Source organism: Microcaecilia unicolor, chromosome 9 (genome assembly GCF_901765095.1).
Source record: "Microcaecilia unicolor chromosome 9, aMicUni1.1, whole genome shotgun sequence".
Lineage (NCBI taxonomy): Eukaryota > Metazoa > Chordata > Amphibia > Gymnophiona > Siphonopidae > Microcaecilia > Microcaecilia unicolor.
Window position 1 is genome coordinate 195,119,942 of NC_044039.1, and position 26,500 is coordinate 195,146,441.

General features: G+C 42.3%; 2 protein-coding genes across 3 annotated transcripts in view; one reads left to right on the forward strand and one right to left on the reverse strand.

Moving 5' to 3' along the window:
• WDR25 (WD repeat domain 25) overlaps nucleotides 1-14,492 on the reverse strand; it is a 209,934-nt gene extending 195,442 nt beyond the window's left edge. The window contains exons 1-2 of the mRNA XM_030215303.1: nucleotides 14,332-14,492; nucleotides 11,297-12,071 (exon numbers count right to left, since the gene is read on the reverse strand). Coding sequence (XP_030071163.1) covers nucleotides 11,297-12,019 — 723 coding nt within the window. The 5' untranslated portion in view covers nucleotides 12,020-12,071; nucleotides 14,332-14,492. The remainder of the gene's footprint in view (nucleotides 1-11,296; nucleotides 12,072-14,331) is intronic.
• An 85-nt stretch (nucleotides 14,493-14,577) lies between these two features.
• WARS1 (tryptophanyl-tRNA synthetase 1) overlaps nucleotides 14,578-26,500 on the forward strand; it is a 45,396-nt gene continuing 33,473 nt past the window's right edge. Inside the window, exons 1-3 of one of the 2 annotated variants that reach the window (XM_030214708.1) lie at nucleotides 14,619-14,659; nucleotides 17,306-17,534; nucleotides 26,008-26,216. In XM_030214708.1, coding sequence (XP_030070568.1) covers nucleotides 26,103-26,216 — 114 coding nt within the window. In that variant the 5' untranslated portion in view covers nucleotides 14,619-14,659; nucleotides 17,306-17,534; nucleotides 26,008-26,102. Of the gene's footprint in view, nucleotides 14,660-17,305; nucleotides 17,535-26,007; nucleotides 26,217-26,500 lie in introns of both variants that reach the window. The other variant, XM_030214707.1, reaches the window with a different exon arrangement.

The following is a 26,500-nucleotide window of genomic DNA, read 5'->3' on the forward strand; positions in this document are numbered from 1 at the left end:
GTTGACCCCACTAAGAGAAGTAGAAAAGGAGGATTATTGGGGGGCTCACTTGCTAAAGGTCCAATCCCAGGGCGTCCTGCATACAGGTGTACACTGAAACTGTGAAGCAAATTGTCCAGTCAGAGGCTTCTGTGTGGCCCAAGGTTTCTGTGTACATCCAGGTTTATACTTTTGCTTTACTTTCTTTAGGAGGGGAATCCCAATGGACAAGGCCTTAGAAGTGAATTTATATAGCGCCAATCATCCAAACCAGCTTCCAATATTTCTGTGACATACTTACAGCCACCTCTGGGCTGAACAGTCTTGATAAGAGTATCCGACTTCTAACCTGCAATCCTCATAGGCCACAAACTGGCCTAGTTTTCAAGATATTCCAAATGAACATGCATTAGAGATAGTTGCATCCACTACCTCAGGTGTTTGCAATTATATAAGAAATTAAATAAATCTCTCTGGTGCAAATGAATTAGGAATAGTCTAAAAATCAGAGTGGTCTGTGACCTCGAGGCCTTTACTTTGACACTCGTGTGTATAAAGTATGAAGGAACGAAGACATTACAGATCACAACCTGAGCCAGAGGATAGGAAAGTAAGGGGCCCTTTTACTAAGCCACGTAAACATCTACACGCGCCCAACGTGTGCCAAAATGGAGTTACCGCCTGGCTATTGTGTGGCTCTTGTGGTAATTTATTTTTTGGCGCGCATCAATACGCGCGGCCGAAAAAATCATTTTTATTTTCGGACGCGCGCCAAGTGGCATTTGACGTGCATAGGCCATTACCGCCCAGTTACCGCGTGAGACTTTACCGCTAGGTCAATGGCTGGCGGTAAGGTCGCAGACCCAAAATGGACGCACAGCAATTTTGATTTTGCCACATGTCCCTTTTCAGACAAAATAAAAAAAATAAGGTCTTTTTTACAGGCGCACTGAAAAATGGATCGGCGTGCGCCCAAAACCCATGCCTATACTAACGCAAGCCATTTTTCAGCACACCTTAGTAAAAGAACCCCTAATTTTCCCAGTCACACAAGAAGCTTAGAAGGAATTGAAAGTGCATTTGATTTGGCACAGCTTTTAAAATCTTATGTCTTACTGAGGGAAACAGCTTATTCTAAGAGTACAAAAGTTATAAATCACTAATACAAATAGTACTCTACTCACCCATTAATCATATACAAGGGTTTTTTTATTTTCACACTAATTAATTACTCAATCACTCCAACCACCGTGCAGCTTACTTCCACATGTCATGAGCGTCATCATCCACGCAATAAAAAACAGCGGTGTGAGGACGTTATGATATTTCCAAATGATTATAGGTTGTGAATTATCGTTCCTCCTGATAAAGGACATCACGAAATACGGTCTCGCATAGAGGAACAGAGAAATCCAGCTGGAATTAAGAATTAATTAGAAAAGTGATCTCTGTTTGATGGCTATCCATGTGAGCCTTTCTCATGCTGCGACACAGATCCACAAGACAAGTTAAACCCTGTTGTTTGAGGGTGAAGTATTAACTGAGTGGTGCACACATGAGGCATATTTTCAAAGCACTTAGCCTTCCAAAGTTCCATAGAAACCTATGGAACTTTGGAAGGCTAAGTGCTTTGAAAATAGTGATTTGATATCCTGTTAAAGGTGAATATTGTGAGAGCTTTGATGACTACCATTTTCATCATTTGGATCAAGAAAGATCTGTGAGTTAATGACTCACAACGGGAGAAGTTAAAAGACATCAGATTTTTGAATGGAGTACCGATGCAAGCAATGGACTCGAGTTTAAATAATAACGTGGAATATCTTTAATGCAGGAATTATGTGTGCATAATATACACCGCTGTTTTTTATTGAGCGGATGATGACGCACATGACATGTGGAAGTAAGCTGCATGGTGGTTGGAGTGGTTGAGTAATTAATTAGTGTGAAAATAAAAAAAAAAACCCTTTTATATGATTAATGGGTGAGTAGAGTACTATTTGTATTAGTGATTTACAGCTTTTAAAATGTCAGACACCCACATACGCAGACAGACTCTATGGTTTGTGAATTCAAGCTGGCACCTCAGCTTTGGCATCTTCTGCCCCAGTGAATTCTAGCTGAAAATGTATTTATTTATTTATTTAAAAATGTGCAGCCTGCTCTATCTAAAAACCAGGGCCCTGTTTACTAAGGTGTGTTTTTAGTGCGTGCTATGTTTCTATGGGCGATTTTAGCATTTAGCGCATGCTAATCATTAGTGCGTGCTAAAAAAACTAGCACGCCCTTAGCACTGCTTACTAAACAGGGTCCCAAAGCAGGTAACAAAGTCATACACAAAATTCAAATAAAACAAAACAAATAAAACAGAAGAAAATTAAAAGGTTAAATCTTATTCTTCAGTGTCTTCAGCTATTTTTCAGGTTGTGCTTATTTCAATGGAAAGACTTTTCTCTCCCCCCACCCCCATGCCTTTTACCCAACCTCTCAATCTTGTTCCTACCACAGGCCTCTGTATCTGTCCCAATCACTTTTAAATACTTTCTTTTATCCTGCTTTAATTTCTAAAGACCCGATCTGAAATTCTCTGCTAGCAACAGGCAAAAAATCAAATGTACAACCCAATTTTAAAAAAGAAGAAATATACACATACTATAACAGGGATCTCATAACAGGGAGGAGTGGCCTAGTGGTTAGGGTGGTGGACTTTGGTCCTGCGGAACTGGGTTCGATTCCCACTGCAGGCACAGGCAGCTCCTTGTGACTCTGGGCAAGTCACTTAACCCTCCATTGCCCCAGGTACAAATAAGTACTTGTATATAATATGTAAGCCGCATTGAACCTGCTATGAGTGGGAAAGCGCGGGGTCCAAATGTAGCAAAACAAAACCCACTTTGGTCTTCCAGGGCTGCAAAACAGTCAGGTTTTAAGAGTATCCCTAATGAATACAGTATGCAAGAGATGTGCATACAATGAGGGCAGTATGCATGAAGATCTTTGTCACTACAAATCGCCTGAAAAACTGAAGGCCAGCATTTGAAACCCCTGCTCTATAAAGTACTAATCTGCTCCAAGTGAGACAGAAACATTGATTAATCTATACAGTTGCATTTGGCAACACAGCTCGCTGAACGTCAATGACTTGTGTTCTTGCCAATATTCCTGGATAGATCAGGCACAAAATTGTGAAGCCCAAAGAGCAAATCTCTTAGCCTAATATAAGTTTTCAAAATCTGATTTTCAGGACATTTTTAAAAATGTATTGATTGTTATATATACTCCTTAGAACCCAGTGATATGTGATACAGTATCTACTATAATAAAACTCACCCTCAACGTTCTGAGGACACTAACGTCAGTGAAGCCAAGCCCTGACTTCCTTCAAAAATGTTCGAAGGTTCGTGGTGGTGAAGCCACCAAAATCGCTCCGGGCCCCGCCCTCGAGGGCGGAGCAATGGCAGAACAACGAAGGGGTTAGCAGGGAGGGAGGCAGGGAGGCGTGGGGGGGTGGGAAAATCGCTCCGGTCCCCACCCTCGAGGGCGGAGCAATGGCAGAACAACGAAGGGGTTGGCAGGAAGGGAGGCAGGGAGGCGTGGGGGGGGGGTGGGAAATCGCTCCGGGCCCCGCCCTCGAGGGCGCAGCAATGGCAGAACAACGAAGGGGTTGGCAGGGAGGGAGGCAGGGAGGCGTGGGGGGTGGGAAATCGCTCTGGGCCCCGCCCTCGAGGGCGGAGCAATGGCAGAACAACGAAGGGGTTGGCAGGAAGGGAGGCAGGGAGGCGTGGGGAGGTGGGAAATCGCTCCGGGCCCCGCCCTCGAGGGCGGAGCAATGGCAGAACAACAAAGGGGTTGGCAGGGAGGGAGGCAGGGAGGCGTGGGGGGGTGGGAAATCGCTCCGGGCCCCGCCCTCGAGGGCGGAGCAATGGCAGAACAACGAAGGGGTTGACAGGGAGGGAGGCAGGGAGGCGTGGGGGGGTGGGAAATCACTCTGGACCCAGCCCTCGAGGGCGGAGCAATGGCAGAACAATGAAGGGGTTGGCAGGGAGGGAGGCAGGGAGGCGTGGGGGGGTGGGAAATCGCTCCGGGCCCCGCCCTCGCGTCAAACGTCATGACGTTGGGGGCGGAGCAATGGAAGAATAACGAAGGGGTTGGCCAGGGAGGGAGGGGGGGTGTTGGCGACAAACACCTTGCTAGCGCCTGTTTCATTTGATCTGAAACGGGCCTCTTTTACGAGTATCAAATAAACTACAAACTAATAAATATAGATGAGGCTTCTGGATATACTCAAGTGTATATTAAAACTATCTGCTCTTGGACGACAGTACAGCAGTGGCGTAGCTACGTGGGGCCTGAGGGGGCCGGGGCCCTCGCAGATTCACCCCCGACCCCCCTCCCGGCGAACCCGCCACCGCCTACCTTTACTTTTGCTGGCGGGAGATCCCACTCCCCGCCAGCCGACGTCTTCTCAGTCGCTTCCTGCTCTTCAATTTGTTAGCTGACGTCCTGCACTTAGTACGTGCAGGACGTCAGCAAGAAATTGAAGAGCAGGAAGCAACTGAGAAGAAGACGTCAGCTGGCGGGGAGTGGGATCCCCCGCCAGCAAAAGTAAAGGTAGGCTGCAGCGGCGGTGGGTTCGCGGCGGGAGGGGAGGGCGGCAATGTCGGCGGGGGGGGGGGGGGGCGGCGCCGGGGGGAGGGCTAAAATGTGCCCCCTCCCCCCGGGCTCTGGACCCCTCTCCCACGGCAGGCTGGCTACGCCCCTGCAGTACAGGCCGATTGAAATTCAGTTTCAGCACCAAAACCAGTCCGAAATCCAGGTTCGGCCATGCTTTGTTTTTTGTTTTTTATAAATTTTATTACACTCATATTATACACCTCTATAAGTAACAATACACAAAATTGGAAAATGTATTCCTAGATGCTATATAACAGATTAACTAGAAAATAATCACCTTAACGACCACAATAATTCTTAGAAATTTGATCCAAGGAAAAATCAAAAGAAATAAGAAATAGATATATATCTAATAAGTAACTATATTAGGTACAGCAAATTCACCCTTTTTACTTATCCTAAGCTGTCTTTCAGTGCTTCATCTGCGATTAAACTGCTGCTTTTAACTCCTAACCCTTATTCACTTTGTTCAGAACCCTTATTTTATCATCCTCACATTAATATTCCCTTATCTCTTGTTTGTCCTGTCTGTCTGTCCTAATTAGATTGTAAGCTCTGTCGAGCAGGGACTGTCTCTTCATTGTTCAAGTGCATAAGAGCCAACTTTTCAAAATTATTGGGGGTGCTAAGCCCAATGTAAATAACCCCTCCTTGGACAAATACAAAGAATGTTCTCAATATTGGGGGTGCTCAAGCACCCACAACACCCACAGAGTCGGCTCCTATGTTCAAGTGTACAGCGCTGCGTACGTCTAGTAGCGCTTTAGAAATGATAAGTAGTAGTAAGTAGTACATTAACTTCTTCTTTACTTAACAAAAATTCTTCTAGTTGTTTAGGATCAAAGAATTGAAATTGTTTATTTTGAAATAATATACGGCAGGGAAATTTAAGTACAAAATTTGCACCTATCGCCAAAGTCCTCATACGTAAGGCTTAAAAAGCCTTTCATCTTTTCTGTGTTTCCCTAGACAAGTCCGGATAAATTCTTACTTTAGATCCCAAAAAATTAGAGTCTAGATGACGAAAGGAAAGTTTCAGGACTGCATCTCTGTCCATTTCCAGGGCAAACAAAGCCAGCATAGTTGTTCTTTGAGCTATAATCTCTAAAGATTATCCTCGCCTCCCACCACCGGCTGGCTCTGCCACCCAATCTCGGCTAAGCTCCTTAGGATCCATTCCTTCTGAATAGGATTCCTTTATGTTTATCCCACGCGTGTTTGAAACGGTAACAGAATTCAAACACTCATGGGATAAACATAAAGGAATCCTATTCAGAAGGAATGGATCCTAAGGAGCTTAGCCGAGATTGGGTAGCAGAGCCAGCCGGTGGTGGGAGGCGAGGATAGTGCTAGGCAGACTTATACGGTCTGTGCCAGAGCCAGTGGTGGGAGGCGGGGATAGTGCTGGACAGACTTATACGGTCTGTGCCCTGAAGAGGACAGGTACAAATCAAAGTAGGGTATACACAAAAAGTAGCACATATGAGTTTGTCTTGTTGGGCAGACTGGATGGACCATGCAGGTCTTTTTCTGCCGTCATTTACTATGTTACTATAATCTCTAAAGAAGATTCCAAAAAGGATGTGAGGTTCACTGCTTCTCCGACTTGGGGTTGTATTGTTCCTACTATTTTTTAAATATTACTTTGTAAATAATACGCCCGAGTTATAGGTGGCAATGACTCCTCTGACATACCTAAAATTTCTACCAAGTATTTTTTAACCGTTTGTATCGGTGTTATTAAAGGTGATCTAGGAAAGTTAGTCGGCCTCAGATTGAGCCTCCTGGATTGGTTCTCTAAATATTCTAAGCGTCTGGAAGTGAAATTCCTCTCCCTTAATGAGATTTGTCCCACAAGTTCCAATTTCTGAGATCTTTCAACTAGTGATTTCACTACCAAAGCTTGTTTAGTAATTTCATGGGTTTGAATAATAAGAGCAGCCTCAGAAAGAGTCTTAATTATATTAGTATTTTTAAGTATCAACGATCGTAGAGAAGATTGCATAGTAAAAGTCAAATCCCAGAGTGACTCTAATGTTGCTACGGCCGGTTTTTCCATTCTCTCCATAGAAAAAAACAGGGAGAGGAGCGTTAGCAGATTGTTCCAATGTACTCACTATCTGTGAAGACAGCACAGGTACCGGTATCGCCATTTCTTCCTCCAATCTGTTGATGTTTAAGCTCTCACTCAGTATGGGCAAGTTCCCCCCTTGCTCGCGTTGGTCTCGTCTTGGAGACTGAGCTGCAAGACTTGTCTCCATACTTCCCGGTCCTGGTTGAGGAGAAGCCGCACGTTCGACAGGGCTCAAAGAGACCCCGTCTGCACTGTTAGCAGACGCCGATGCGCCTGCATCGACAGCAGGAGTAGAAGCCAACCCGGGACCCGGCGTGACTCCAAACTGTTCCAGAGTCGCTTGTTGAAGTCGATGAGTCCCGGCAGGGGTTGAGGGATTTTCCCCGACTTTGTCTCTCCTTTTCCCTATTTTGGCGGTAGGAGAGGAACCCCCTTCAGCAGCGTTTTTGTCGCAGGTCAGAGCACATCTGGCGCCGTATCTCAAACTGCCGCCATCTTGGATCACCATCCTCCCATGCTTTGGCTTTGACCAAAATGCCAGTCTGAAACTCCTCCCTCCCCCCACAACCACAACGCAACCACTCTCTGCCCACTTCCATCCCCCTCCACGACCAAAAGCACCACCCTCCCACCAGGCTCTCCCCGGGCCTACCTTAGAAGCCATGGTGGTTTAGTGGTCTCCTAGCAGGACTGAGCCCCAGTTGATCCTGCCCATGCCAGCTCCACAATCAAAATGGCTGCAACGACATCCCTTTTTTTTTTGGCGGGGGGGGGGGGGGGAGAGGGGGAGAGGTGTTTGGGGTTGTTTTTTTTTTTTGCAAAACACACCCACAAAGTCTGTTTTGCAAGTTTGGCCATTAATGAGTTGCTTTACATAATTCTGCATTACAGCACCTCACCAATGGCAAATTTACATAGTCTTTGTGTAAAAGACATAATTTGGCACTTTAGCAAGTTTCCAAGCATTTTCTACTATTTTTATTTACACAAAACGTGCTTTCGCAAAGTCACAATTTGGTACATGAGGGCCCAGATCTGCACCAAGCAAAGCACATACACCTGCTATTTTGAAGACAGTTCTTGCATCAGCGATGGGAAGCACTGCAAGCCTTAGCAGAGTCATCAAAAGAAACCCAAGCAAAATGTGGCACATTCTGGAATTTCGGGAAAATATCGCTACATTCATGTGAGCTAGGCAACCAAATTATATCACAGAAATTAATAGCCTGGAGAAATGTTTGCACATATGCAAAACTCAACAGCAACTGAACTGTACAGATATTTAAATTCAAAAAGTTTTTATTCTTTCATTGACCAAGACACAAAAACACATAGTAAAACTTTTTTAGGTATATTAGAAACAAGAAGCCGGCAAAAGAATCAGCTGGGCTGCTAGATGACCGAGGGGTAAAAGGGACACTCAGGAAATACAAGGCCATAGCGGAGAGATTAAATTAATTTTTTGCTTTAGGCTTCACCGAGGACGATGTCTCTCTACTGTAATTTTTTCTGAAGCCTGACATGCTTATAATGAAAGAGCTCATCTTTCCATTACTTTGATGAGTAAGGGAAGAGAGGCAACAGGTCTATAATTGTTAACCTCTGAGAGTTCTTAGGGATGGGGTAATGATTATGTCCCTGCCTGAAGGAGGAAACAGTCTTTTGCTCAAGTGAAAGTTTATCCAATCACTTAGGGGCCCTTTTACAAAGCCGCGGGAGGGCTGACACACAGATAGCATGCGCAAAATCGGCACTTCCACCAGGATAGCAGGTGCATGCAGCAGTAATTCTGAGTTGGAATGCACCAAATCCTGCAGTAGAAAATGGTTTTCTATGTTCTAATGCAAGGGGTGTTCCTGGCGGTAATCAGCAGCGCAGCCATGTTGGTGCATGCTGCACGGTTACCACATAGGTAGTGCGTGAGCCCTTACTGCTAAGTCAATGGCTGACGGTAAGGGCTCAGGCCATAAATAGGCACATGCTAGTTTTACTTTTTGTGCATGCCCATTTCCCGGCCCATTAAAAAATGGCCTTTTTTCCCAGCCATGGTAAAATGTAACCCAGCACGTGCCAAAAAAGATGCGCCCTCACTACCGCAGGCCACTTTTTACCATGGCTTTGTAAAAGGACCCCTTAGTAAATTCAAAAATTTAGGTGTGGGAGTTTTAAGCAAATAAGGCGGGCAATTATCCAAATAGTAGAAAGATTTCAAAAACCTCATGAACAACCTTGTCGTGGTTGGAAGGTCAATTTCCTCAGATTTCATTAGCATTCTATCAGCTGGCATACCCTGTTCTAGTGAAATTCCTCAGGGGACCAATTAATATTTAGTAATACTTCAGCTCCAGTACTACTACTACTACTTATCACTTCTATAGCGCTACAAGGCATACGCAGCGCTGTACACCATACATGAAAAGACAGTCCCTGCTCAAAGAGCTCACTATCTAAACAGGACAGACAGACAGAACAACTAAGAGAAGGGAATTAAAGAGGTGGGCGATAAAAGGGTACAGGGCAAGTGAGTAGTGGTTAGGAGTCAAAAGCAGCTTTAAAGAGGTGGGCTTTTAGCCTGGATTTGAAAACGGCCAAAGACGGGACTAGGCGTACAAGCTCGAGAAGTCTATTCCAGGCGTGAGGTGCAGCGAGATAAAAGGAATGGAGTCTGGAATTAGCAGTAGAGGAGAAGGGGACAGACAAGAGAGATTTATCCACAGAACGGAGTACCCGAGGGGGGGCGTAAGGAGAGACAAGAGTAGAGAGGTACTGGGGAGCGGTACAGTGAATGCACTTATAGGTCAGTAAGAGAAGTTTGAATTGAATGCGGAAACGGATAGGGAGTCAGTGAAGTGACTTGAGGAGAGGGCTGTGAGCATAGCGACTCTGGCGGAAAATGAGTCGTGAAGCAGAGTTTTGGACTGGTTGAAGAGGAGAGAGATGGCTAAGTGGGAGGCCGGTGAGATCTTGTCTTCAAAATAAAACACCAACTCTGAAGCTACTAGTTATTTACTATTTGAAGTACTATTCTACTATGGATGTGCATTCTTTTGAAATGACATTTCCCATGTTGTTTCATGTCATTTGCAAACAAAAAGAAGCAGAAGAAAAATGAAAATCCCTGCTTTTTGTGTATCATCAACAGTGCACACTCTCAAAAGAGTGCGGACTATTCATGAATGGTATACACTCTTAACAACATTGCCAGTGATGACAAAAGGAACAAATGAATATTCCTACAAAAGGGAAAGGGAAATGGAACTAGATATACTGCCTTTCTGAGGTATTTTGCAACTACATTCAAAGCGGTTTACATATATTCAGGTACTTATTTTGTACCAGGGGCAATGGAGGGTTAAGTGACTTGCCCACAGTCGCAAGGAGCTGCAGTGGGAATCGAACTCAGTTCCCCAAGATCAAAGTCCACTGCACTAACCACTAGGCTACTCCTCCACTCATTCCACCAATAAGAGCCAACCTCATCAGTGATGTCACAATGGCTTGATTGCCCGATATTTGGCTCACTTCTGATATTGTGATGTCATAAGGGAAAGGGGGAAAGGGAAATGGGACTTGATATACCGCCTTTCTGAGGTTTTTGCAACTACATTCAAAGCAGTTTACCTATATTCAGGTACTTATTTTGTACCAGGGGCAATGGAGGGTTAAGTGACTTGCCCAGAGTCACAAGGAGCTGCAGTGGGAATTGAACTCAGTTCCCCAGGCTCAAAGTCCACTGCACTAACCACTAAGCTACTCCTCCACACTGGAAACAACACTAGGCCACATTCTATAACTATGCATATAAATTTCTGAACACCCATTTCCCCACCCATAACCACACTCCTTTTTGTCTGTATGAATTAGAACATTACTGCAGGGAGTTGTGCATGTAAATTCTAATTACTGCCGATTAGTGCCCATTATTAAGTGCTGTTAATGCTGACTGGCTTGTTAAGCCAATTAACTTACACACGATGTTATAGAATATGCTTGGATTTCAGCGCGGATCTCTAGACGCGCTATATAGAAACCGGAGAATATGGGCTGGCCTTAGAACTGAGTCAAGCTGTCAATGAACAAGACCTCCAAGAACAGTTATCCGATAAACCTAGCAAAAAATACAGATGCACTACAACACATAACTAACTGCACGTAACTTATAATGTGCTACCTGGAATGGCAGTATGGCCTCAAACAAATCTGAGAAAACAGGTTAAATTTTTAGCAAAGCTACTTCATTTCATTATATTTTATCATCTGCCTTTTCAATCCCAAAGAACTGCCCCGGTGCAGCCTACAGCAAAATAAAAATGCAATTTATAAAGTTAATTTCCGTGCATAAACAGTGAGCTACTCAATAATTATAAAAAATAATAGTTAAGACAATAACAAATGATAATTATCAAAGCCCTATCCCTTAGCTGGATCTCATTCCCTGTGCTCACTTTGTAACAAAACTGCTTGAGATGGGGATGTGGCCTAGTAGTTTTCATTAGGTTATTTCAATGTTCACATCCTATTATCATGTAGTGCCTTTAAAGCAACTGTTCCTTTGCATCAATATATTACCTTGAAGGATTTATCCATAGATGCTGAAAGAAGCATGTGGCTATACTGCTGCACAGGACACCACTGGACTTTATTAACAGGTCCTTGGTGCTCACACATCTGAAACATCAGACTTCGCGGAATTTCTGTTGTTCTGCACTTTGCTTCTAAGTAAGGTTTGATAATGTCAGAAACCCTGGAAGTCATAGTAGATAAATGTTCTCCTGCTGTATCTAGTTTAATCGTGGAATCTGGAAACTGTTTTTGGTTTTCCCCATCTTTTGTAGAATCTTTCAGCACAGAGGGCTGCTCTTGCCTCAATCTTTTAGGGATGTATGGCTTAATTCCCATAGCTGGAAAAACATTGTCCTCATGCACTCTCTTCTGCACATTTGCCCCGACAGTCACAGATTTAGACAAAGCGTCTAATGACCGCCCCTGACTTTTATAACAGAGGTACGTACTTGCTGGTCCTGAACATGTACCCAAGCCAACTTTGCTAGAATAAGTAACTGGGCAAGGCTTCAAGTCTTCATTTATACTACCAGGGCAAACATCACCAATATTCTTGACAGATTTCTGTTTGTGGGGCATTTCCATGTTTACGTTATCTGATGAAAAGTGTTTTGTGTGAAACGTGGTGGAACAATCCAGGTTTCTCCCCTGATTGGAACCATCCGATATTTCTGCTTTCCATACATCTGTCTCTGAATCAGAATCATCATAGGAAACTAACGAAGTCATCAGAGACACAAATAAATGGTGTCACTAGACCTTCATCAACCATGCATAGGGCCTGCAAGAAAAAGTAATAATTTAGGAGATCTGTAGCAACCTGATAAATTCTAGAATTCAGTTCACTGTCATGGCATAGCTGCACATCATACAGTCAGCTATTTTACAAACTCGTCACAAAATACTGCTGGTCCAGTTATTAAATGGATTTTCCAAGTGATGCAGAATGAGTTCTCTTTGGCACAATGCAAGTACAACAGTGAGCATTAGCAGTAAATTTGAGAGATTAAGATCATATTCCATATACCATGGCTTAGGAATGAGTTTCATTACTGTCACAGTATGCGTAAAAATAACCCATTCTGGGAACTGCAGTGTTTATTCAAAATAGTTTTCTAGTCCTTTGAACATATCAAACTAGTTTATGACAATAGAAACTATATATAGTGATGCACAAGTTAATTATCCTAGTTCATGTCCTTGTCCCAAAGATCCTACCATCTTATTTTTTATTTCAATTAAGGAGGTTAAGTAACTTTCTAAAGATTACAACATGAGTGGTGAATCAAACTGAAGTCTCCCAGTTTATGGCTTTGTACTCTTGCTTAGCTACAGACACCCCAACACAAATAAGTCCTAGTGCCCACCAGAATCAGGACGAATGCCCAACTCGTGTCCTTGTTACAAATCAATGATCACGTCTACAACAGAACTCAGGGGCTTATCGGAATCTGATAGACGCTGCAATGTGAACATTTCAGATATAACCCCTGGAACACAACTTAGACCGTTGTCTCAATTCACAAAGGCCACCTTATCTGGAATTTGAGGTAGTGGCCTACAGGCAAAAGGTTCTCTCATGCTGTGACCATTTCACTGAGCCAAGTAATCATAAAATACATCCTGTAGATAGAGCGGCCAATGAGGCTGGCCCACACACAGATGAAAGCCAGCATGTTTCATGTTTCTACACGTCTCCCTCTACAAACACACACAAAAGAATTTATATATATATATATATATATATATATATATATACACACACACACACATATATATATATAAGAAAAAGTAGAAATTCATATAGGCACTGGAATTGTTAGGATTCTGATTTGGCTACTGTTCAGGGCTAAGCCAGAGAAAACTACTAGGACGAGAAAGGGGGATGGCAGAGCAGTCGGTAAGAAAGGGTGTACGAAGTTTCTTCAGCTCTGCCTGCTTTCCAATTTATTTATTAAGCTACTCACAGTGAACTCTCAAACTTAAGTTTTTGAGGCAAACGCTTAGTCTAGTCCCTTGCACACATACTCAGCTGCCAAATTTAAGAAGAGCTTTTGGGGAATGAGTATTTGAGACTAATTAAAAGTGATGCCTATCCTCCAAGTCTGCTCTTCTGCGAAGAGTCTGAGCTCATTGCTGCTTTGTGGTACTTTTGAATACGCGTTTACTAAATTCACTGGGGTCTTGGTTGCGATCCATAAAATGTCAGGCTTAACTCCAACCCACCGACACGGCAAGATACTGAGGTTTGGCAAGTGAGTCAGACATTAAATTCGAATGACCGTATCCAGATCTACTGACAAGCAATAAGTCCTCCGCCAAGCTTTAAACTGGAATATAACTGAAAAACCAGGGTCGGAACAAATGAGAGAACAGATATAATAGAATAAATACCATTGAAGCTTAAATACGTGTATAAATTTATAGTTTTTATGGAGTAATCTCAGAGTAAAAACTCACCCAAGCGAGGAAACGCCAAAGCGATTTATACCTCTAAGGTTGGCTAAGCTTCTCAATCATAGATTTACTCCTGTAATTTTCTTAAGTGAGCAAACACCCAGTGCTCTTAAAATTAAACTTCACACTCTAGCAATCGTTCTCTCATAGTCCCCCTCCAATGTGTTCACTCTAGCACTCCAGTAAGTAGTGCTACGAGGTATTTTCACACAAATTCTTAATTTCCAAATCCCCTCAATGATTAATATATCAAGACCATTGTTTATTGTAAGGGGTGAGTTTTTACTCTGAGATTACTCCATAAAAACAATATAAATTTATACACGTATTTAAGCTTCAACGGTATTTATTCTATTATATCCGTTCTCTCATTTGTTCCTCTCTAATTGGACCCTGGTTTTTCAGTTATATTCTATTCTATTTTACCAGTGGTTTATTCTGGGATTTTGTATTTTTTGACAAAGCTTTAAACTGGGCCAGAAAACTCCTCTGCCTCCCTCGCACCTGCTTATTATGCTATCGCTGACCAGTTGCGACTACAGAGATAAATAACATAAGCCACCGCCGCACTCCTCGCCACATACCCCTGCCGTGAACTTCCGGTCAGTGCACACAACCGTGCGGAAACAAGAGCTTGAACCATCGCTCTATCCCCTCTCTGCAAACAAGCTTAACCGTAGCCGGAAAGCTTGCAGGACTGGGAACCTCTGTGGTGCTGAAAGTGGCTGGAGCTGCTGTTGCTGGGATGGGGAACGGTTTCCCGGTGGGACCTGGCGTTCACAAGCTGCGTTTCCGCCCGGAAGGTTTGTGGTGCTGCGCCTCGTTTCCGGCTGACGCAATGTGCTGTCAGAGCTCAGGAGCCAGCTGCTGAAGGAGGAGGACGAGACCACCTCACAGTCCCCCGCCGTTCCGGTGAGTTCCCCTCACTAGGGGGAAGCTCTGCCGTTTGGTGGGTCGGGATATGGTTCCGGATCGGTTGCAGAGGGGCCCCGGTTGTAATGTCTTGCAGTGACCAAGTCTGGGTACTATCTTAATGGCTAGCGCAGCAAGTTAAGAAGCAGGGAAGCCAGGGCTCAAATCCTGTTAACCCACTTTTGCGCCCCCCCCCCCCCCCCATTCCCTTTAGGTACAAACTTTAGGGGCCTCAGTTTTTCTTTCATTTTGTGCCTCTGGAAAACAGCTTAGTAGCTAGAGATCCCTTTGATTGAAAATGTTTTGGGGTAGGGAGCTACTTACTGATTACTGATGTAATTCACCTTGAACTATCCATGCCAAAAACTACTACTACTACTATTTAGCCTTTCTATAGCGCTACAAGGCATACGCAGCGCTGCACAAACATAGAAGAAAGACAGTCCCTGCTCAAAGAGCTTACAATCTAATAGACAAAAAATAAATAAAGTAAGCAAATCAAATCAATTAATGTGAACGGGAAGGAAGAGAGGAGGGTAGGTGGAGGCGAGTGGTTACGAGTCAAAAGCAATGTTAAAGAGGTGGGCTTTCAGTCTAGATTTAAAGGTGGCCAAGGATGGGGCAAGACGTAGGGGCTCAGGAAGTTTATTCCAGGCGTAGGGTGCAGCGAGACAGAAGGGAATTAAATCTAAATAAATGAATGACATGAAGATAATTCATGACTTTCCAAACCCGAACAGAGGGCACTATAACCAGCAGGATTTTTAAGATAGCCACAATAAGCATGTATGAGAGAAATTATGCATATACTAAAAACTCTAGGGGCTATGGGATCTCCAGTACACGTTTGTGAAGCCCAAGGCTAATGCTGTCCTTTGGCAGAAAGATATTCTTTGCGCAGTTAGTGATTTGTCATCTACTCTGCTAGCAATTCAATGTTAATTCAAATTAAAGATTATTTTTCTCCCATATAAAGCAATATCTCTACTAAGGATCTCAATTTCAATCTAGTCACATAAACTATCACATTTTTACCAAATGACTACTCCAATATTAATAACAAAATCCTTTATTAAGTACTTATCTTTAAAAATAATTACCTCATCATTAACTCTGCTTTGAGCAAAAATATTATGGACAAACAAAGGAGGTAGCAGTGGGGGCCACAGTGGCCTCTACAATAGCCTATTTGAATGTGGTTGTAGTTGAAGATTTTCACGTATATACTGTAAGAGCAAATACAACCCTTATATAATAGAAAACATTATATAGATGACGTACTGTTAATATGGAGAGGAGATATTGCAAAACATTTTTCTATCCATCACTATCTTAATTTATGTGATCAAAATATAACCTTTACCACACATGTCAGAGGTTTAAGCGTTGAATTTTTGAACATTAGTATACATTATATAGTGGGAGATTTTGTAACTAAGGCATACTGAAAACAGACAGATAAAAACACACTTTTCCATTATAAAAACCACCACCCCTAACCTTTTCAAAAACAGTATACTAATAGGCCAGTTTTTGCATATACATTGATTGTGTTCTGAAAAGGAGGACTTTGTGATCCAGGCACAGGAAACACAGAATAGATTTAAGCAAAGGGGATGTCCACATAAAGTGCTTCATAGAACGTTTAAAAGAGCTTATAATGCTCATAGACCTTGGTGGTTTCAGTCACAAGGTAAATCAGTAAACAAGAATAAAATGACGTGTATTTTTCCATATGTGTTGTTTACTAATCGGGTGAAAGAAATTTTATGCAAACTTTGGCCAATGTTAACTATTTATAAAGGGCTTCAGGCATCATTGCCCTGGTTTGCCTATAGACGGGGTCAAAACCTAGGAGAAAAATTGTCTTTTCATAGACATAGGACCCAAATAGAAGAGTTTTATGCAAAGTGCAAGGACTGTAGATGTTGTCAGCATGCATTGAAACTAAAAGGATAATGATACCAAATCAAGGAAAAGAGAAAAAATATTTTCAGATCTAGAACAAATGCAGTTCATCATTAGGCATATTTTCAAAGCACTTAGCCTTCCAAAGTTCCATAGAAACCTATGGAACTTTGGAAGGCTAAGTGCTTTGAAAATATGCCTCGATATGTTATATATGCCATAACATGTCCTTGTGGACTTTGGTACACAGGACAAACAGTCAAAAACATTAAACATGGTTTAGCTCAACATTTAAGTAACATTAAATTGCAGAAGTTAAAAACACCATTGGTAGAACATTGGGTCTCGGCCCAGCATTCTTTAGATGATTTGAAGTTTGTGGTATTGGTTCAATTTAATTTACAGGAAGGTGGCAGTATACTACAAAAAGTGTTAATAAAGAATAGAGACTTATTTTTGAATGAAGAACACTGTTTCTGTCCAGTCTTAATAAGGAGGTAGAATGGTTAGATATTTAGGATGTGATGTACCCAATCAATATTAAAAAAGAGGAAAAATGCATTATTTTGCATGCAATGGCGTTGTGCAGTGCAGGGCGCCATTGTTCCCATAGCCAGATAACAGTTGCAGCCGAAAATGAGTTTTTAGAATGAAAGGTATGCAAAGTTTTTAGAAGTTAGTTGAGGTTTGGTAGAAAATTTGTTTTACTCTCTGATAATGTTAATCCATGTATCACAGTTAAACCCCTGAAGATGCCTAGAGCGAAACAGAGCAACTGTTTCGCGTTTGACATAGTGATCAGAGTTAAAATCCAAATAAGGAGCTGAAACTGGATTAAATACAATCACGAGAGGGGAAAAGAGAAGGTGAAATACAGAGACGGAATCTACTTGACTAAAATGGTTGTTCAAGCTAATGAACTTTGATGGACAATTTTATTATAGGGGAGAGTTCTTATAGACGGATGGTAAGTGTCCTCAAGCATGAGTATATGAACACTAGCAGTACAGCTGTTTGGTGAAATGTGGTGAAATCAAGAATAATTGCTCATATATATATATATATATATATATATATATATATATATATATATATATATATATATGTACACATACCTTTAATAGCAATAATTCTGAAATTCTTCTCTGTTAATATGATTGCCATAATATTCCTATGCACCTTATCTGTTATATGTACTCTGATTCTCTATTCCATCAATGCGATTGTAGTTGTATTATATTGTAAGCCACATTGAGCCTGCAAATAGGTGGGAAAATGTGGGATATAAATGCAGCAAAAAAAAAATATATATATATATAAGCATTCATGTGTGCATTCTGAGCAGTAGAGTTATAGCATGTGATTTGATTTTAAAGAGAATACTAGGAGCATATTTGGAAAACTATAGAGGTTATCAGAGAGATATAGTATATTCGTATTAAAGAGGGAAAGGGAAATGGGACTTGATATACTGCCTTTCTGAGGTTTTTGCAACTACATTCAAAGTGGTTTACATATATTCAGGTACTTATTTTGTACCTGGGGCAATGGAGGGTTAAGTGACTTGCCCAGAGTCACAAGGAGCTGCAATGGGAATCAAACTCAGTGCCCCAGGATCAAAGTCCACTGCACTAACCACTAGGCTACTCCTCCACTCATTCCACCAATAAGAGCCAACCTCATCAGTGATGTCACAATGGCTTGATTGCCCGATACTTGGCTCACTTCTGATATTATGATGTCATAAGGGAAAGGGGGAAAGGGAAATGGGACTTGATATACTGCCTTTCTGAGGTTTTTGCAACTACATTCAAAGCGGTTTACATATATTCAGATACTTATTTTGTACCAGGGGCAATGGAGGGTTAAGTGACGACTTGCCCAGAGTCACAAGGAGCTGCAATGGGAATCAAACTCAGTGCCCCAGGATCAAAGTCCACTGCACTAACCACTAGGCTACTCCTCCACTAGCAACATTCAATGTAGAAGCCTGCCCTTGCAGATCAGCAATGCGGCCGCGCAGGCTTCTGTTTCTGTGAGTCTGATGTCCTGACAGAAACAGAAGCCTGCGCGACCGCATTGGTGATCTGCACGGGCAGGCTTCTACATGGAATGTTGCTAGTGGAATAGCAACATTCCATGTAGAATCTCAAATAGTAGCAACAGAATCTCAATGGTAGCAACATTCCATCTAGAATCTCCAAAAGTAGCAACATTCCATGTAGAATCTCAAATAGGGAAAGGGAAATGGGACTTGATATACTGCCTTTCTGAGGTTTTTGCAACTACATTCAAAGCGGTTTACATATATTCAGGTACTTATTTTGTACCAGGGGCAATGGAGGGTTAAGTGACGACTTGCCCAGAGTCACAAGGAGCTGCAGTGGGAATCAAACTCAGTGCCCCAGGATCAAAGTCCACTGCACTAACCACTAGGCTACTCCTCCACAGAGGAAGAGACAATAAATTATAGTGAGGAGGTTGGAGTGTGAATGGTATGAATGTGAAGTGTGCATGGTTAATTTTGTGAATGAGAGTTAAAGATGAGGTAATTATTTTTAAAAAATAAGTGCTTGATAAAGGATTGTGCTAATAATATTGGAGTAGCCATGTAAAGCAATGGGAAATAGTACTATTAATATTTTTCATTTTCCATAGTGCCGCTAGATATGTGCAGCACTGTATACAAATGCCTAAGAGATAATCCCTGCTTGACAGAACTTCAAGTCTAGTCACTGAAAAAGAGGACATATAGATTTAGCCCTGCCCTGACTAAGAGCAATTTATTCAAGTTTGAGAGCTCATGGGAGTGTTTGCATGTGGGAGTGATTTCACCATTTGTGGGTAGTATGGAGATGCAGTCTAATCCTGCTATAAAGTCTGTAGACTGACTCCGCCTCTAGTGCAATATGATTTCTAGGTCACACTGAATATCTTTTTGGAGGCTTGTGTATTCATGAGCAGATATCTTTTCTTTAGAAAGGAGATATGAGCCAGATTTACCCCTTCAGTCATCTTCCATTCTCTGACTGGGGCCAGAGATGCCTCCCTCCCTTCCTCTCCCCCCAAGACTCCGATCATGAGCAGCAAATGGTGGAATTTCCTGATCGGGGTCTTGGGGGGAGAGGGAGGGAGGCATCTTTGGCCCCAGTCAGAGCATGGAAGATGACTGAAAGGGTAGGAAGAGAGGAGGGACAAGTCAGATTGAGAGGGCTGCAGAGGAGCACAATGAGGATTGTATCTGGGGGAAAGAAAGAATGGAGAAGGAGAGAGAGGCTTCCCTGTGTTGGGTTGGGGTGGGATAATGCACTCACCAAGGAATAAATGCTTTTACCATGTACTCCCACCATTCTCCCCCATCTTCAGAGCAAATTACTAAAAGGGAAAGAGATTTTCATATGGTACGGTGAGCTTGTTTCTAAGACCCTGAGGAATGGTTTTCCTTAATCAGCTCAAAGCAAAATTACAATTTATAATCCACCTTTCAGTATACAGCATATTTAATAATGGTCTCTAATTTTTTTAATACTAACACAAGGGGTAAACCTACATTAATTAGTCACATGTATATCAATATTCCATATTGTTTGACTAATATTAGCTTCACTATAAATTCAACATTACTACATTCAATAATATCAACAATGACCTTGCTGCATTTATTGAACGTTAACTCTTAACATACACACACACACCAGGTAAAGTCCCTACTACGGTTTTTACCATAAACCAACTACCACATCCCCTACAACAGCTATGTTAATGTCCAACACTGTGTGTTCACCTCAAGATGACCAAGACAGAGGTTTAATTGATGTTGGAACGTGGGAATAACATCCAGATGGAGCCCCACTAAAAGATGTGTTTGTGATGAATTTTGTCCCGACAGCTGTGACAGATTGAAGAACGGTGCTGAGGAGGTTTATGCTTATAGCATAAGCCGGTTACCTATTGGATTTACATGATTGATTATCGATGCCTGGACAAGTGATCGGCAAGATAAGTTGAACACGCTGGACTATTATATTTACAGAACATTTTAGATGGACATATAGTGGTGCCAGTTGCCACTAGGTCTAGATTATCAAACCATCTTGAGGTGAACACACAGTGTTGGACATTAACACAGCTGTTGTAGGGGATGTGGTAGTTGGTTTATGGTAAAAACCGTAGTAGGGACTTTACCTGGTGTGTGTGTGTATGTTAAGCGTTAACGTTCAATAAATGCAGCAAGGTCATTGTTGATATTATTGAATGTAGTAATGTTGAATTTATATTGAAGCTAATATTAGTCAAACAATATGGAATAATTTTTTTTTAATGAGAACAAGCTAACACAGTACAATGAACCAGCAACAAAACAAAAGAAAATACAAAAGCACAAAGCAGCGAATATTGAGCTAGTAGCTATTTTTTAATTGAAAACAACCGTATTCAAAATTATTAGGTCCAAAACACTTTACATAATAGCCTATATGCCCAACATGTTTCAGCTTGTTTGCTCTGCCTCCTCTTCCCACGAGACTGCTGTGCTGCGCTTTGTGCTCCTGACGCTCCAGTCCAGACACCAGCATGATGATGAGTCATCAGCTGATGACCTCATCACCCACCTCACTTCTTATTAGTCAGAATTGGAGCTGGAATGAGGCTTCAGATGCACCAAGCCTCATTCCAGCTCCAAATTTGACACAGAGCCAATCAGCCACCTGGAGAGGGGTGGTGGGCTGTGCAACTGCCGGGCCGCCTCAAAACCGCAACCCGCAACTGATGAAAATTGCTTGCTGCTTCCTAAAAAAAAGTCACCCAATCCCGTGGGAAAACCACGGAGTTAGCAACCCTGTGGCACTCCATTATTTACCCTCCTCTATTGAGAAAAATGGCCATTTAACCCTACCCTCTGTTTTCTGTCCAATAAACAATTCCTAATCCACAACAGAACATTGCCTCCTATCCCATGACTCGTCAACTTTCTCAGGAGTCTCTCATGAGGAACTTTTTCAAAAGCTTTTTGAAAATCTCGATACACTATATCAACTAGGCAGCTGCCGACACCTCACAACGCCAGCTAACCGCTGAACTCCTATGACAGTTCTAAGAAAAGTGGTCAATTCCAAATAGCTCCATCTTCCAGGTTTTCCACTGAAATCTTACAAGACAGGACCCCTGCCGCCTTTCTTATCCCAGTTGTGCATGCCATGATAACATCAAGGCTGGATTACAGTAATCCACTCTACACTGGTCTGACTACAAAGGGTCTGCACCAGCTCCAATTGATTCAGAATGCTACAACAAGACTCATAGAAGGTTGCAAGCGACGTGACCACATCACACCATTTTTGCAAAAACTACATTGGCTACCAGTACAGTACAGGGCTAAATTTAAAACTCTATGTTTGAACTTCAAGGTCCTTAAAAAAAAAAAACCCTGGAGTGGAGGAGTAGCCTAGTGGTTAGTGCAGTGGACTTTGATCCCGGGGAACTGAGTTCAATTCCCACTGCAGCTCCTTGTGACTCTGGGCAAGTCAGTTAACCCTCCATTGCCTCTGGTACAAAATAAGTACCTGAATATATGTAAAACACTTTGAATGTAGTTGCAAAAACCTCAGAAAGGCGGTATATCATATATCAAGTCCCATTTCCCCTTCCCTTTCCCTTAAAGGAAATGGCCCAGAGTACTTGAAAAATAGGATGACCCTCTACACACCTCCAAGGTTACTAAGGTCCTCCCAAGGGGTATCCCTAACCACACTCTCCCCAAAAGATATTACATGATACAATACCTGCAAACGAGCCTTCTCCGGAGTAGCCCCCACACTCTGGAATGCACTCCCTGAAAGGCTCCGCTTAACACAAGACTACCTCTACTTCAGGAAGCAGGTGAAAGCTTGGCTGTTCAACCAGGCTTTTAATGGAAGAAGTAACTAACTTCTTAGTCTCACTTCACTGGCTTCCTATCCATTTCCGCATACAGTTCAAACTCCTCTTATTGACTTACAAGTGCATTCACTCTGCAGCGCCTCAGTACCTCTCCACTCTCGTCTCTCCCTACATTCTTCCCCGGGAACTCCGTTCACTGGGTAAATCTCTCTTATCTGCACCCTTCTCCTCCACTGCTAACTCCAGACTCTGTTCCTTTTATCTTGCTGCACCATATGCCTGGAATAGACTTCCTGAGCCGGTACGTCAAGCTCCATCTCTGACCGTCTTCAAATCTAAGCTAAAAGCCCACCTTTTTGATGCTGCTTTTAACTCCTAACCCTTGTTCACTTGTTCAGAACCCTTATTTTATCATCCTCACTTTAATATTCCCTTATCTCTTGTTTGTCCGTCCTAATTAGATTGTAAGCTCTGTCGAGCAGGGACTGTCTCTTCATGTTCAAGTGTACAGCGCTGCGTACGTCTAGTAGCGCTATAGAAATGATAAGTAGTAGTAGTCTTTGGGATTCCGGAATCTTGCTACTCTTTGGGACTCTGCACAGAAGCTTGCTACTCTTTGGGATTCCGGAGTCTTGCTACTCTTTGGGATTCCGGAGTCTTGCTACTCTTTGGGATTCCAGAATCTTGCTACCCTTTGTCCTTATCCCTTATTTGTCCTGTTCTCTGTCCTAATTAGATTGTAAGCTCTGTCGAGCAGGGACTGTCTCTTCATGTTCAAGTGTACAGCGCTGCGTACGTCTAGTAGCGCTATAGAAATGATAAGCAGTAGTAGTTTATCCACTCATACCCTAGCTGAGATAACAGTTAATCATCTCTATGACCTCACATGGAACTTTCTTTAAATCAGTCACCTTATTTTCTAACTCCTCTTACTCTCTTACCTATCTATATGTTCCATCTATTCTTATACCCTACACTGTCTATTAAAATGTTCTATTATGTAAGTATTATACTATGCCATGCTTCGTATTATTTGAATATTTTTACTGCTGTAATTGTCTATTGTTTATGTTTGATTTAATCTTACTGTGCACCGCTTTGAGTGAATTCTTTCAAAAAGGCAGTAAATAAATCCTAATAAATAAAAAATAAATATTGGCACAACCTTATCCTTTGCATTTCTAGTCGCTGATTCTTTTATATATCTGAAGTCTTTGGTCTCTTACCGCACCAATAGTCAAAGCTATTTAACCAGCCAGACATGACTGCTGACCAGTTAACTAGCATAATCGGCGCCTAACCGCTAATATTCAGCGGGAGATAATCAGTTATCTCCACTGAATATCATCGGTTAGCACGTCGTGCATAACAGGCTATATTGTGCAACTTATTCGATTTGGTGCCGATATTCAGCGCCTAAACCAGATAAGTTTAGCAGTCAAATAGGATCGCATTAATAGCTGTCCTATCTTTAACCACTAAAAAGTTAACTGGTTAGTGCTGAATATTGGCATAGCTGGTTAACGTTTTAGTGGTTAAAAAAAACCCTGGATGTTCAGTGCTGGTCACCAGAAAAGGCCCGGCATTGAATATCCGGGTTTAAAGCCGCTGGCAGACAGCAAAAGCAATGCCCGCCTCCGGCTGAACATTGGAGAAACTAACTTCTTTCTATTTATTTATTTATTACATTTGTACCCCGCGCTTTCCCACACATGGCAGGCTCAATGTGGCTTACATAGTAACAACATAAATAATTACAAAGTCGTAAGAAGAATATACAGTTTGTGGTAGACGCAAAACTAATGGGGTTAATGGAAGGTAAGTTAAACATAGGAGGAATTGGGTTCAGAAGGAAAAGAGCGTTGAGAGGTAGGCGTAGAAAGATGGAAAGGAATGGATATGGGGGTAGCAGAAAGGATAATGGGGAACATGGTCAGAATATAACTATTGTCAATAAGAATCTATAAATGCCTTACCCTCTCATTTTCTGTTTTATGCACATTTGCTTATTTCCGATCTGAGGAAGAAGGGCAACCTTCGAAAGCTAATCAAGAAATGTATTAAGTTATGTCCAATTTTGATTTCTATTGATAACCTTAAGAGTGGACTAACACGGCTACCACACTCCTCTGTTTTATGCATAAAGACATATGATAGTTATGCTAATTAGCACAGTTTGTTGTTTAAGATATTTTAAAAATTAAATATTTAAATCACTATGGGGGAGTCCAAAGTGTTAGTTAGTGCCCATTGAAGGGTTAATTCTGTCCGCCTTACACCTCAATAAATTTTTATTTTATTTTTTTTGTTACATTTGTACCCCGCACTTTCCCACTCATGGCAGGCTCAATGCAGCTTACATGGGGCAATGGAGGGTTAAGTGACTTGCCCAGAGTCACAAGGAGCTGCCTGTGTCTGCAGTGGGAATCAAGCTGAATTCCTCAGTTCCCCAGGACCAAAGTCCACCACCCCTAACCACTAGGCGACTCCTCCACTGTTGCTACTATTTGAGATTCTATATGGAATGTTGGTTGCTATTCCAACATTCCATGTAGAAGTCGGCCCTTGCAGATCACCAATGTGGCCGCGCAGGCTTCTGCTTCTGTGAGTCTGATGTCCTGCACGTACATGCAGGACGTCAGACTCACAGAAACAGAAGCCTGCGCAACCTTCTACATGGAATGTTGCTAGTGGAATAGCAACATTCCATGTAGAATCTCCAATAGTAGCAACATTCCATGTAGAATCTCCAATAGTATCTATTTTATTTTTGTTACATTTGTACCCTGCGCTTTCCCACTCATGGCAGGCTCAATGCGGTTTACATGGGACAATGGAGGGTTAAGTGACTTGCCCAGAGTCACAAGGAGCTGCCTGTGCCTGAAGTGGGAATCAAGCTCAGTTCCTCAGTTCCCCAGGACCAAAGTCCACCACCCCTAATCACTAGGCCACTCCTCCACTGTTGCTACTATTTGAGATTCTATATGGAATGTTGGTTGCTATTCCAACATTCCATGTAGAAGTCGGCCCTTGCAGATCACCAATGTGGCCGCGCAGCCTTCTACATGGAATGTTGCCTGTGGAATAGCAACATTCCATGTAGAATGTCCAATAGTAGCAACATTCCATGTAGAGTCTCCAATAGTAGCAACATTCTATGTAGAATCTCAAAGAGTAGCAACATTCCATGTAGAATCTCCAATAGTATCTATGTTATTTTTGTTACATTTGTACCCCGCGCTTTCCCACTCATGGCAGGCTCAATGCGGCTTACATGGGGCAATGGAGGGTTAAGTGACTTGCCCAGAGTCACAAGGAGCTGCCTGTGCCTGAAGTGGGAATCAAACTCAGTTCCTCAGGACCAAAGTCCAGCACCCTAACCACTAGGCCACTCCTCCACTCCAATCCTGTTAAATTTAAAAATGCCACTCGTATTTGATATTTTTGCTTCTCTTCTTTGTATCTTTTCCAGGACAACCGTTTCCTTTAACTATGGAGGATAAATGGGTCTTTTTCCTAGCTGATAATGCGTTTCTATAGTGTTATTTGTTTTTCCATTGCAGGTCCTCCATAGAGCTGGTTGAAGTAGTTGGATAACAGATCAGAAGATACGGTTACACATCTGAAAGTTGTTTACATTCCTATATTCAGCTGCAGAATGGGAGATTTTCAAAACTGTGAATCTTGTTTGTCAACTCCACTACAGCTGTTCCAATGTATTACTGAGCAAGGTGACAAAGTCAGATCATTAAAAACAGCAAAAGCCTCAAAGGTATTTTTGTCATTTTCCCTGTACAGCGTCTTACCCCTTCAGCTATCATGTACACTGTATTATTTGTTCCATAGGCCTGGTCTTTCTGATGATCATGAGAATGGTCGTAACACAGTGTCAAATAACAGTGGATGTGGACTTCATTTATTTATTTGTTACATTTGTATCCCACATTTTTCCACCTATTTGCAGGCTCAATGAGGCTTACATAGTACCGTAAAGGCAATCGCCTAGTCCGGTAGAGGAACAAATATAATTAGACGTTAGGGTGGAATAGGGTAGGT